The 14,626-nt window shown below is 30.9% G+C and overlaps 1 protein-coding gene across 1 annotated transcript; it reads left to right on the plus strand.

Annotated features, from left to right (window-relative positions):
* Positions 1-1,698: 1,698 nt before the first annotated feature.
* Positions 1,699-3,635, plus strand: LOC127076566 (serine/threonine-protein kinase OXI1). Its single transcript, XM_051018248.1, has 2 exons — positions 1,699-2,411; positions 2,507-3,635. Exons 1-2 carry the CDS (start codon positions 2,011-2,013, stop codon positions 3,411-3,413), a joined length of 1,308 nt encoding a protein of 435 aa, XP_050874205.1. The 5' UTR covers positions 1,699-2,010; the 3' UTR covers positions 3,414-3,635.
* Positions 3,636-14,626: the final 10,991 nt, after the last annotated feature.

The raw sequence follows: 14,626 nt of genomic DNA on the forward strand, positions 1-14,626 counted from the left end.
CAACCTACAAAAGTAGATTAATTTCCCTAGTTCAAACTCATAGACTTAGGGTCAGTAATCCCTACTTGTCTAAAATCATTTTATCAACGTGTCCACAAATAAGAAGTATTACAAACAAAGGCAATTAAATAAAAATATAACTTCAATTATCCATATAACATCAAATGAAACATGTAATCCAACAGGTTCCAAACAAGTTCATCAAACAAAACCTAATTTATTGAAGTTTAGCTACTCATAATGATACAAAGAAGTATCAAGAAATAAAATGAAGATTACATGTGAAATCCTTGATGAGTTTGGCCTCCAATGACTTCTAATACTCCCAAAATCGTCCTTCTGGTACCTTTTGTCATCACTTTCAGTCAAAATCACAAAACCCTTGAAAATATGTCAAAAATCCTCTTTTAAAGCTGCTAGAAAGCGTCAGAATGCATACGAAAGGCCCTGAAAAAAGGCCCATTGCGCCCACGATGAGAAGTATTGCGTCCGCAATGGCTTATATCGTGCCCACGATAGGGCGCGAGAAATTCAGTGACTTTTCGTCCTTTTGTGCCTTTTTCACCAATTTTTACTAAGTCTATATTTTCTCCACACTTGGTCATTCTAAGCACTTCTTTGACACTTTTGCTTTGTATTGGCTCCATATTTGACTAAAATTGTTCCAAATTCTTGTTGAAAGCATGTAATGAGAGAGTGTTATCATCCCTCAGACGAGAAGTTTACATAGCATATTCGATGGGAACTCTTAGTCTCACAGGAGAAGTTATATTAAACCAGTTTGATGGGACTCTAATTCACTAAGACGAGGCGTTGGAGCTCTTGGGCGGAACTTCTATCAAGTCCTTAGACGATACTTTACACTAAGTCTCTTAGGCTAGACTTCAGTCGCGCCTCCTAGACGACATTTATATATTAGGTCCTGTGAGAAAACTCTAAATCTCTCAAACGAGGAATATATATAGTCTATTCGATAAAAACTCTTAATACCACATGCGAAGTTATATTAAGCCTGACTGATAGGACTCAAAATCCTTTAGGCGAGACATTAAACTCCTTAAACAAGACTTCTATCAAACCATTAAACAAAATTTTACGCTAAATCTCTTAGATTATACTTCAATCACGTCTTCTTAACTATACTTAAAACATACATAATTCAAAGTCTTTTTAGTATGACCTATGTTTTTTATTTCTCTCATATAGAAAGAAAAAAAAAGAGAAACACTCTAGATTAATTCTATTCTGCGTGAGTAAGAAACTATACTACCATGTACAAGTTCTTTTTCAGAAGCACTATTGGTTTCTTAGTATCAAAATTGTGCACCGTTAAATTAAATCGAACATAAATCAATTTTTATTTATTGCAGTTCATACTGGTACAGTATAAGTAACTTTCTTAGTATACCTCTTTGTACGACTGTTCTTATATTATATATTAATTTATAGACTGTCTGTATTTCTCCCTGGCTATCATCACATATATTATCGTGGTTCCACTAATCTAAATATCTTTTTAATAAAAAAACAAAATATTAGGAGCCATTTTTCGCCTCCTGTTATTATTATATACCCCACCTTGAATTTGATTTTGAAACATTCCATGGTCCTAACCCGAGTGGAACGGATTCTAGAAATCCCAAACGCGCAATTTTCAACCCACCATTTGCTGTCTCTTAGGTATCACGTTCCCACACTTTCTTCTTTCTAACTCCCAACGCTATTTCTTCATCACTAACAACTTTATATATTCATCGCACTCTATTTCTACCACGTGTCACAAACATACACGGTTCAAACTATCTATATATAAAAAAATACTCCTCAAGTTCAATTCAATCACATGATGAAACATTGAATTCTTGTCCAACAAGAAAGGAAACAACAACAACGTACCAAACACGCTTCAAGCTTTATAAAATCTCTAAATACCAAACAACAAACAAAACTACACTTCAAAAGCTAAAAAAATACTAACCGGTTCTTTCCCGGTACCCGGTCAGCTGCACAATGAACGGCAGCGAAAACAACCAAACCGAAACAGTAAAATCACTAGATTTCAGAAAACTAAAAGTCGTATCCGCCGTAGGACGCGGCGCCAAGGGCGTCGTTTTTCTCGCTCAAACCGGTAACCGGTCTTCAGACGAGTGCCTTGCTCTGAAAGTAACATCAAAAGCTCTTATACATCAAAAGAACGCAAATAAAAATTCAAAAGGCTCTGGAGAGTACAAGAGATCGTCGTTTGAAGAAGAAGTGCTACGTCGTTTCGATCATCCACTTTTGCCACGGTTGCGAGGTGTTTTCGAAACCGAGAAAATCGTTGGATTCGCCATTGATTATTGCCATGGCGGTAACCTCCATTCTCTCAGAAAGAAACAAACTGAGAAAATGTTCTCCGATGACGCCATTAGGTAAACTTTCTTACATGATTGAATCAATCATCAATATCTTTTGTTATATACAAATTTTTAATTAGATTCTGATTTTTCTTTCTTATTTTTTTAAGGTTTTACGCTGCTGAATTGGTTCTTGCATTGGAGTATCTTCATAATTTAGGAATAGTGTACAGAGATTTGAAACCAGAGAACGTGATGATTCAAGAAAACGGTCACATAATGCTTGTAGATTTCGATCTATCTACGAAGCTGAAACCTAAATCGCCACCTCAATCACTGAGTAATAACTCGTCGGTTAGATCTAGCCTTTCAAAAGAGAAACACGCGAGGAAGCGGTTGATTTCGAGATTCTACCGATGTAACTCGGGGATCTCGCCGTGTGACTCGGATTTTGACTCGCAACCTGGTGTGAACTCAGTGAGTAGAAACGAGTCGGGATCTGTTGAATCGGTTGAAAAATCGAACTCGTTCGTTGGAACGGAAGATTACGTGGCACCTGAAATCGTACTTGGAAAAGGTCACGGTTTCGAAGTTGATTGGTGGTCGTTAGGTGTCGTTTTACACGAGATGTTGTATGGAACGACGCCGTTTAACGGGACGAATAGGAAAGAAACGTTTTACAGGATTTTGTCAAAGGAACCTGAGTTAACGGGAGAGAAAACAGCGTTAAGGGACTTGATTCGTAAATTGTTGGAAAAGGATCCTGACCGTAGGATCAGGCTGGATGAAATCAAGGGTCATGATTTCTTTAAAGGAGTTATGTGGGACAGGGTGGTTGAATTGGCAAGACCACCTTATATTCCTTGTATTGAAGTTGAGAATGAGAATACGAAAGGGTATAGTAAAAAATATGTGGAGGTTTTTGTTCATGAAGTGTTTTTTCCGTGTGGTGATGATAATAATGAAGAGAAAAAGAATAAAATGGAAGATAAGAGGATTAACGGTGAGGATAAAACAGGGTGGGTTGATAAATTGAGTACTAGTCTCAATGAGAATGAGGATTTTTTAATTTTTTGATAGTTATTTTTTAAAATATTCATTTTGTACGCTATATATAGTAGTATTAGGTTTTTTTGGGTTACAGTATTATTAGGCATCTAACAGTTGAATAATTATTTCAACAAAATATGCTGACTACTATATTAGGCATCTAAAGGTAGGGACTGAGTTCAGATGATTATTTTTTTTATTAAAAAACGTTAAGATATTGCCAAGATCTATAAACTTCTTTGTTATTTATGGTACTGCTATGTGGATATCCGTCAAACACTGTGCACATTTTTAAAATGATTTAATAACAGTTTGTGTGAATAGATATATGTTTTTAGTGAGTGTAAAAAGTTTGAAAAAATTTAATTGAATTGTTTTTAAAAGAAAAAGTGGAAACAAAAAACTTAACGAAGAAAAAAGAAATAAATATGAAGGTTTCTACTTGAACAAGTAAGATTAAATGCAGAATCTTCAATATATGCATTTTGTTTGGGCAATAGAAAATAAATTGGCGACAAAATAAAACACGTTTTGTGAATTTTCAAAATATAGAGTTTTCAAGCTGGTTGAAATTAGCTTAAGAGTTAGATATGATCTTATTTTTATTTTTGTGTCTACCCTTTTTTTATGCTTTTGTCCCATTCTGAAAGTTCAAGATGGAAAGGACGACTGATATATGGAAATGATGATGCATGATGGGTTGGATTTAGACTTAGGTTTATAGAACAATAGTCTCTAATTCAACCATATGAAGGAGTGAAGAGTGGTGACTTAGTACTTGTGATGAGGAGGCCATTAAAAGAGGATTTTATTTAGGTCATGCTTTAGAGAATACTTCGATTGATAATATATAAGTAGTTGAAAAAAAACACTATTTGGAGTCTGATATGGGATCGATGCTCTAGCTTTGGGCCCTTGATAATTCGAGAAGGATTTTCATTTGAACTTTAAGTGGTGGTGGGTGAGAAAGACATCACTTGGCTGCTTCATTTGCGTGCATGCTATAAGATATGTGTCATTTTAGTGTTATTGAATGTCGTATTGACCCTCTTTCGACGAGTACCTAAGTGGCTTTCATGGTATCTTTATAAGATGGTTAGAGGAGTGTAGCTCTTTAATTGTGGCTTTAGTCCCTGAAAGATTTTTCTCGATTTGAATGGGACGATCCTCGTTGTTTGTCCATACTTTCATTATGATGGTTACTTACCAACTCAAACGTCTTCTGATTGTGATGACATGACTTTGAATAAGTTTAGGCATTTGAAATTTCTCAGCCACATATCATATGTGACATGTGTAATCAATGGCGTATGTTCATAGGCATGCATTATGTAGTCTTAAGGAGTTTTTTGAACCATTGGATGAAAGGTAACCTTTCATTCTCACTTGTCTATTCTTTGATATATAACCTTAGCAGTTTTCTTTTAAAAGATTTATTTCAAAATCTTTTATTCTTCTTTTAAGTATCCCCTATTTCATCTTATGAGTATCAATTCCTGATTTTTGTATACCTTATATTCCTTTTTTTATATTTGAGAAAATTGCAAAATTCAGGCATGATTCTTCTCTGCCATCCTTCATCATTTAACTGGCAAGTAGCTTTACACTAATTAAGTTTTATGCATTTTATGAGGAGATAACAAGATATTGTTTGAATTTTAATCACGGTTGGTCACAATTTTAGTTTTTGGGATGAATGGTGAGACTTTCATTTTAATGTTTAGGAGTTTATTTTTGTTTGTATTATATTTCAGGTGCACTGAATGTCAAGACATGATGTCACTTCTTTGGCCCTGGGTTTCTCCGACATGGTTGTTTTAGCCTCTTTTGATATTTTGCACCCTTTCACTTGAGTTAAGGTGGAAGGATTATTTTATAATATGTCAAATTCATATTCTTCCTCCATTTTTTAGGGTAAGACGAGGAATAAGAGTTTCAATAATTTGGTCACTCTCTAAACGAAGACAAGTATTAATGGATTATTGTGGAACATTTGGGGATGATTTTTGTTATTTTTGACAAATTTATATCACGAGGACTCTTTCGTCGAGGTGGAAGAGAATGGTTATACGGCTGGGAAGTAAGGATGTCTTTATAGACCAAGAGAATGTGCATAAATTATGGTGTGAGTATAATTCTTATGTACGAGGTATGTTAAAGGAGATGGGGTTCCAAATGCCCTTTACACCTTTTGAGAAAAAACTTTCAATTATCTAGAACTATCCATATTAACTACATCTTAACTCCCTAATTTATCTAAAAGCATTTGTGTTGATAAACATGTACTTGAACGTTATTCCTACAACCCCCATTTTCTCATGTTTTCAACTTGGTGATGTTAGCGGACCCCATTGAACAATATATTTAGGTATCTTTGAAACAATCCCGAAAGACCTTTAAGACTTTCATATAGTCCTTATTAGTTTTAATGATAAGTTTTATTTGGTGTCTCCCAAGATGTTTGATGCCTTGAAGTGTTTGACAAAGGAGACATGTTTCTTCGTAGAAGGTATATGTCCATATGCTGACAATAACATGACCTGTTAGTTTCTCTTGTTCCTTGGTTTCCTTAATTCTAGTCGAAAAACCATTTTGTAAGGTAAAAAGATTTGTTTGTTTTTTCTCTTTGAAGATTGTGACAACTCACAAGAGACATGATATCTCTTCTTTGAGGTCTCTCTCTCTCTCTCTCTCTCTATCTATCTATCTATCTATATATATATATATATATATATATATATATATATATATATATATATATATAATATATATATATATATATATATATATATATATATATATATATACATATATATATATATATATATATATATATATATATATATAAAAGCAAGTCAAGGAAAAACATGGGATGTCAAATTATTATCAAACCTTACTTTAGGGTTCCACTGATGCAAAGTATGATAAATGTATTTATAATTTGTTTTCTATTAGATAAACTTGTGTTGTATTCGTTGATTCATTTTCATGATTTAGAAGTGTCTCTTTTCTTTGTAAGTGCAATGTTAAACTTGAAAAAACAACTAGTGAGGTTGCAGAAAGAGATGGGGGATAAAGACAAGTCTACAAAGACATATCTTCTTTAATTCCCAAAATGTTTTATTGTGACATTCAAAAGATAGTTGTAGTTTCTCCTATTAATTTTATTCCGTCTTTTGAGAAATGACCTGTGTAATGTGACTTGGATGGTGTCAAAGTGAGAATAAGTAGAGTCTATAAAAAATTCTCCTTGGCATATAATCGTCTTTGTTGACTTTGGGGTCAGCGGAGGATATCGAGATAGAGATTGTAATTGAGTAAATAATGCACATGGAAGGAAAAATATTGAAGCTTCCCCCTTGTTGGTTGAGTCAGGGTCTCTTAAGAAAGATATCACTCTCAACTGGCATCTCTATTGTTCTCCCTGTTATTTTCATGGCCCATATTTTAAATGATATTAAATGCAAATACCTTGCTAAGTAGGGGTGTTCGCGATGCGGTTTAGGCAATTTTCACGCTAAAAGTTATCTGAACCGCAAGAGAAAAAAATGTGCGATTCAGTTGGCTTTTAGAAATAAAGTCGAATAAAACCAAATCAAATCAATACGATTTGTATTGGTTTGGTTGGTTCGGTTTTTTACAAGATTTTTATTGAACCATACATACACGTAGAGAGTAGAACATAACTTTGTATTTAGTTTTTCATACATTACCAAATAAAAAATATCAATCTCAATAAGTACAACTTACAACATAATTTCAATACCAAATAACAAAAAAATCATATAACATAATAAAAATGTGTATTACAAAATACACATCACCTAGATTAAAACTAGGCTATCCATCACACGAGACAACCGAGAAACACTTTAATGATATACTAGACCATAAAAACACAACACTTTCTCCTAATACAGCAAAATAGCACCTCACACTACTAGAAATATCAGTCACAACAACACCAAACTCTTCCATTAAAATCATGATATCCAAGTACCTTCCATTAGAGCTCCTTACATATCATAATTGAATAGATTAATACTTAAAAGTAAATAAAAGATTTAAAATGAATGAACAAGATTTAAAGACACGCCATTTCATTTTTCAGGCACATCTACTAATAAGACTCAATATCAGAAAGTCCCTCATTTAATTGTGGGATCGGGACTATTTTTAAAAATATATCAAATATATTAACATAATACGGATTTGTTTGGTTTACAAAATATAAACCGCAAACGGAACCAAACCGAATAACTTTGTTTAAATATGGCTCAAACACATTGAACCAAATACAACTTTTTGCGGTTTTGGTTTGATTTGGTTAGCGGGTTTCTATTGGACATGTTCGATTTTAAACACCCCTATTACTAAGTAGTATTGTTCACAAATTGGATTGATTCGATTTTAGAAGGAAAAATCATCCAATCTAATCAATATATATATAATAAATACTAATAAAACACTTGCCTAGGAATAGGAAAATTAACTTAAATAATTAAAGGCATGGATCCTTATACAATATACAAGTTCATAGTACTTTTTCGTTTGTATTGGATTGATTTTTACTATATGAACCACAAATCATCTGATTCATTTAAAAATTTAGTATTTTTTTTTTGGTTCGGTTGGTACAACTTACACTGGATTAGATTGAATTTGATTTGACATGAACACCCCTATTGCTAACTAAGGCTGGGGAGCTTTAGGAAGATAAGGTGTGAAGTGAGATACAAAAGAACTCAAATTCCATAAAACCATTGACATTTTGAGGGAAAATGTTGGTGTTTTAGGGTGTCTAACCATTAAGTTGGCTGCGAAGAGAAAGGAGGTGGATGGTTGATGAAAGAAAAAGGTACCTTGTTGAAAAAGGTAAAAGTCATTGAAAAGTAGAGAAAATTTAGGAGGCTTTTAATGTAGACGAAAATAAATATTTATTTTATAATTGAGCTGGAGAAAAACAATAGACATCTCGTGTAGGAGGCTCAGAAACCCTGAGGGGGCTCTTCTTAGTCAAAATTTTATTTAGGATTGAGTAGAAAAGTTTTGATTGCAAATTTTTATCTACTTGAGGATGATATCTTTGCGAGTGATATTGTGATCAACATGCTTTTGAAAATATTGTGTCAAAAGGTCAAATTCTTGAATTCTGGGATTCAATTAAAAATATATGGGATGAGTTGGTTAAATTCTATTGTTAATGGGAAAATAGTTGTTTTGAAGGGCTTCAATGACGATGAAGAAAACCTAGGGAATGAGTCGGAAGGCGTTTAGCCATTTTATTTATTGTATTTATCTCAAGTATTTGAATGTTTAATGTTGTTTTTTGGTGAGTTTTTTTGTTGTTGTAATAAGCAAGTTGTATTTAGTTTAAGTTTTGTCCTTTGTCCACATTTTATTTTATGTTTGTGTGTTTTCTTTAACTTAAAATTTTCACTCTAAATTTGTTATGAGTTTACAATATCTATTACATTCTAGAAATTGATTACTCAGTCATCTTTATTGGGGACTTTGTTGTACGATTTCACAGTCCTCAGTAATCTTTATTGAAGACGATATTATTATCGATCCATATTTAGTGGAGTTGGATTGAGATTTATGAATTAGTGATAGATATTGAGAATTTTTTTTTCTAATTTAAAGGTTTTTATATAGTTTTGATCCTAGTATTGTTTATGATCCTTTGTTGACAACGGAAGATAATGAGAATTGCTAGTGTACATATTTTGTTGATTGTGCCAAATTTAAAATAGTAGCTAAAAAGTATAAATTATGAAAGTCTTATCTTATGTGAGAAGATTTTACCCCATCCTCTTATATTTATACCTCCATCTTAAAAATCATTAAATTTATCCTTTTTAAATTTAAAATTTTTTCATCCATGCAAAATTTTTTTGGATTTTTTTAAGAAAAGTTTTTCAAAATTTTATCGGCAGCTTATTCACGGATAATTTAAGTTTTTCGTATGTAATAACTATTTATCCGATAATCAAGTTTTTTAAATTGATTAATGGAGAAGTTGTAAATCAAAATTAACTTTATCCACCACTTATTCATGATTAAATCAATGTTTTCTTGAGTAAATTTGTTTAATAGGTTATTAAATTTTTCGGATTATTTATCCTATAACTTATAATAAAGATTTTCAAAAATTTATCCACAGCTTATTTATGGATAGTTTTATATTTTTATGACAATTATCATACACAAAAACTTAAATTACCCATGAATAAATTATGTAAGGGTGAAAAAATTGTGTAAAACATTTTTTTTTATAGATTTTATAGGGGTGGATGGGATGGGATAAAATCTTCCTTAGTGGAAATAAAAAATCATGTTTATTTATAAAAAATAGTAAAAAAAAAAAACACGTTTACTTCTAATAAAAAGGAGCTGTGTAGGACATCAGGGCTCCATTGATCCAATGTACGTAGCTGTGTTTTATGATTCAATATAGGTAGCTGTGTTCTATGATTCAATGGTCAAAAGCAAAAAAAATATGACTAATTTTCAAATGAGGATCCTATGTTTTTGTGTTTACAAAAACTATATTACGACAAAGTAAAGAAAATTCAATAAGAAAGTAAAGAGTTTAATAGATTTTGGTGTTTTCATTCAATTTTCAAAGGAGGATCCTATGTCTTAAGTTGATTTGATACTCTTATATATTTATTTTAAATATTATGACTCTAAAATAAGATCTTTTTATAAATTCATTAACTTGATTTTAATAAGCCTCTTATCGTTAATTATTGACTGTATATTAATTATTAATGTTTATTTGATTCTTTCCTCTTAATACTTGATATCTTACAATTTAAAGAGTAATATAATTATTAACTATTATATACTAACATTTCTTTGTTTCTTTTCTCTTAAAAATTGTTTTCCTCCATTTTAAAAAGTAATGTATAAGGGTGTAATTTGGTTTGGATCAATTTTTAAAAAATATTGTCTAAATCGAAGAGATAAAATTGATTTGGTTCCATTTGTAGTTTTTTTTATAATAAAATAGAATCAAACCAAACTAACAGGTTTGATTTGGTTTGATTGATCAGTTTACAATTTTTTTCTAAACATTCTATTCATTTGTGTATTTTCTATTATCATATTTTTGGTGTATTTTATACTATTATTGTTTTCAAATAATATTTTTCATATAATATATTTCATGTTCTACTTTTCAAACAATTTACAATTTGTTCTTAATCCACATGAAGTATTGACATGATTTTAATTTTACAATGAAATAAGTTTATTATCAAATACAAAAGTTGACATTTCACATAAGAATGTCGGGAAGGGATTTGAAAGCTTAACAAATAAAATACAACAATAAAAATAAAAGATTTTAATACACATAAATTAACATGTTTTACACCTTAAACACGCATCAAAATTATTTTGTAACAATATTATAAGGAATTTCGTTGAAGAAGAAGAAAAACAAAAAATAGATGAAAACTAACGAAGAGAACTTGAACACGAATAAGACAATCTTAACCTATAAAAATGACAACGGTGAGAGAAACAGTGGTGGCAGACAGCGAGAGCAACAGTTTGGCGAAAGCAGGTTCTTGTAGCTCATGGTTTCTATTTTTTATGTTTGGAGTTTGATTTTCGTGGCATATTTTGCTCAAAGGAAGGAAGTGTAAACAAAGATGAAGAAGAGTTACATAGATACAAAATTTGAGTTAATAATGGATTAAATAAAAGATCAAGTAGGTATTTATAGTTATCTTTCGGTTCATTGGTTTAACGGTTTCTAAAAATTAAAACTGAGAACCAAACCAAACTATCTCGATTTTTATTGGTTTGATTCGGTTTTTGAAACAAACAAAAAACAATTGGTATTTTTCAGTTTGTTTTGATTTTGAATTATAGAATTATAAATAGTCTGTTTGTTCCTACTATTTTTTTAATAATGAAGTAGTAAGTAAACCAAGTAATCTTTGGACCACATAAGATAATAGAAAATTGAAATTAGATTTTTAAAGTCATGTATTTGATGATGAGTGATTTAAGAACTATAAAGTACTTTTATGTTTTTAATTGTAATACTGTCAAGTAAGTATGAGACACTCTTGAAATAATCAATAGAGATTTATTGAGATCAATCAAGAAAGAACATATGTATTCAATAAGATAAAACACCATGTGAAAGGGAATATCATCTTCAAGGATGGTTCTCAAACAATGAAATCCTTAGAAGTTATTTCAAAAACTTTGTTTCTAACAAATATCTTGGATTCAAGATTTGGTGTCAGAAATCTGATTCAATACTTTATTCCAAAGGTAGAGATGTTTGTGAAAATTTTCAAGAAAAGTCCAAGAAGTAGGAAATCATATTAAAACTTAAAGTATTTATCCAACTACTAAAAGACGAAGAAAAAAAATTCAAGCATATTTGAAGAATCTTCATCATATTCATCTTCAAAGCTACATTAAGAAGTTGTTGATGGATTGACGCCAGAAGTATCATATGAAAAAACGGTCAATGTTTATTAAGGATCTTTATCATCCAGAAGAATTTTTGAATAATCATTATCTGAAATAATTTGTTTAAAGAATTATCATCCAGAATAATTTTTGAAGAATCAATCTATCAAGAGTTAATCCCTACATATAAATTTTTTGCAGCAGCACATAAAACAAAATTTAATGTAGATATTTATTCAAATCTTTATCAAGAGGCTCTCATGAAGTATTTTCGAGAATATCAACGAAATAATTAGATGAATACGAAAAACATGACGATGAGGCAACTACTCTTTACTATAAGAAAATATTTAAACTAAGTGTTATGCTTAGTAAAAAAATGAAAGATTAGAAAAAAGCAACTTAGCCTTAAAAAACATTTTCAATCTCTTTAGGATGATAATGAAAGATTTAGTATTGAATTAGATGAGTTTAGAAGATAATCTTTAAAATCTATCAATTGTGATAAATGTTAATCTTTGAAAAATGAAGTTCAGAGCCTCCATGAAACCCTAGATAAATTGACTAAAGTTAAAGATAATCTAAATTAAATCTTATCAAATCAAAGGAATTTATATAATAAAAGTGGATTAGGTTACCAATTTAACAAATTGTTCATATGTTTCTGTCACTCTAAGAAGAAGACTATTAGATTTGTGTTAAAATGCAATTATTATCATAAACTTGTTTATTTAGAACCTTTTTGTTATGTCAAAGTTGATTATTTATGATGCTCTAAAGGATACGACTCAAGACATCTTAAAACTATTAACACACAAGGACTCAAAAAAATTGGGTATCAAAGGTGAAAACTGAACTTATGTTGCAGGAATGCTTCACAACTTTAAGAGGAACAATACAAATGAAAGTTGTGTAAAGCTTGATTCAAATATTCCTCCAAGGAAAGATAGTCTTGATGGTTAAGGAACTCTTGGAAAGTTTGTCTTATGAAAGAAATATCTCCTTCAAGAAGAAATGATGTTCTATACTAACTTTTGTGTCAAGCGATTAAGAGAGATATCAGATCTTTTAGTTTGTTCCTTCTCTTCAAAGGGGGAAGAATTTTAAAATTTCTTTGTGTTTGAGTTAACACACTTGATAGAGAATAAATTTGAAAAACTCTAGTTAAATTCTCTAACAATTGCTTATTTAAATGCTTAGTCCATTTGTTCATTTTCACTAATCATTTGTTCTTGAGAAATAAAATATTTTGGAAAAGGGGTGCAAAATCAAAATAAAGAGTATGCAGAAAACAATGTCAAAGCACAAAGTCTCTTGAGGCCCAAACGGACCAAGGAAGTTGAAATATCCTCATTTAATCTATTAAATTCATAAGGCTAATCTACTAAAGATTAAATCTCCTTCAAATCCAACGCTTTAAAGAAGAAATAAATTGATTAAGAAATCACATCCTCGATCAAATCGATTCATAATAAAAATCAATGAAGAAATCAAATCTCCATGAAGGTTTAATCAATTAAATAGAGTTTTTAATCGATTAAAAGGCTTAATTTGTCAAGTTTCTCAAATCAAATATTTTTGGATCAAATACTTCTTATCAACAATAATATTTCTCGTCCAAATAAGATTTAAAACGCTTTTAGAAAAGGTTATGTAAAGCACACCGTCTTCACTCTTATTCATCTTAGAATTTCTTTATTCTCTTGGTTGTTTGGGAGTTTCTACTTCTTGTCACTATTTTCATCATCTTCATGGCTTCATCAAGAACTCCTATCGCTAGAAATACTTCATCAAGCATATACTCTTCAAGGGATTTTTCCTCTAAAACTTAAGAATAAAGTTTCAACAAGCACTTCCTAAACCACAAAGTGTTCGAAATCGCCTATCATGATGCAAAGTTTTTTTTAGAGATTCTAGCTCTTACGGTAATATTTGTCAATGTTTTCTCAAAGACTTATTTGTCAAGAAACCATAACCTATCTATCCAAGGCTTGTCAAAATCTTCAATGCAAATCTAAAATTCGAAGATATGTCCCTCATATCAAAGCTTTGCATGACCAAGATTTTTCTCTCCAAGAAGGACTTTGGAGAATTGTGTAATCTACCAACCTATGGAAGAACTTACACCATTATGCTCCTACCACTTATCATAATTTTGATATGTCAGTTTCTATTGCATATCTCATTATCAACCTAATGGGAACTCACCACCTTAATATAAAAGTCACATTGTTGAAAGAAAATTGTTGCTTGTGCACTGCCTCGTAACTCATGTTCTTTTTCCAAGGGGAGAAAACCTTGAAGATCTCTTGAAATAATACGTGTTGAAAATTGTTGCTTGTGCATATCTCATTACCTAGATTCTTATTAAAGATGGAATTGATATTAAAGGTTAGTACTCAAATACATAATCTTTTATTCATATTGAATCATAACATCTAAGTAAGATCAAGATCCTAGTCACTAATGGAGACTTAGAGCATGAACCTACAAATATGAAATCAAATGATGTTAAGGCTCCTCAAGATCTGACTTATGAAGGGATGATTTTGAACATCCTCTAAGTCTTCCAAGAGAAATATTTACCTCTTCAAATGATATCCAAGGAAGTTTCTTTTCTTAGAAAGTATGTGATACCAAGTTTTGATGATGATAGTGACAACGAGTAGTCATCTTGCTCCATGTTTTGTTTCTTGCTTTAAGTGTCCTTACTTTCCCGTAATTTTTCCTTCGTCGTATTTGAACCTTTTATGTTAAATTAAGTTATGTCATATTTTAAATAATTATCTATGATCTAT

The sequence above is a fragment of the Lathyrus oleraceus genome, chromosome 4 (genome assembly GCF_024323335.1).
Source record: "Lathyrus oleraceus cultivar Zhongwan6 chromosome 4, CAAS_Psat_ZW6_1.0, whole genome shotgun sequence".
NCBI lineage: Eukaryota > Viridiplantae > Streptophyta > Magnoliopsida > Fabales > Fabaceae > Lathyrus > Lathyrus oleraceus.

Bases quoted from the DNA above. Each gene is read 5' to 3' on its own strand.
- LOC127076566 (XM_051018248.1), top strand. From the start codon at position 2,011: ATGAACGGCAGCGAAAACAACCAAACCGAAACAGTAAAATCACTAGAT. The intron at 2,412-2,506 runs GTAAACTTTCTT...TATTTTTTTAAG, and splicing joins TTCTCCGATGACGCCATTAG to GTTTTACGCTGCTGAATTGG.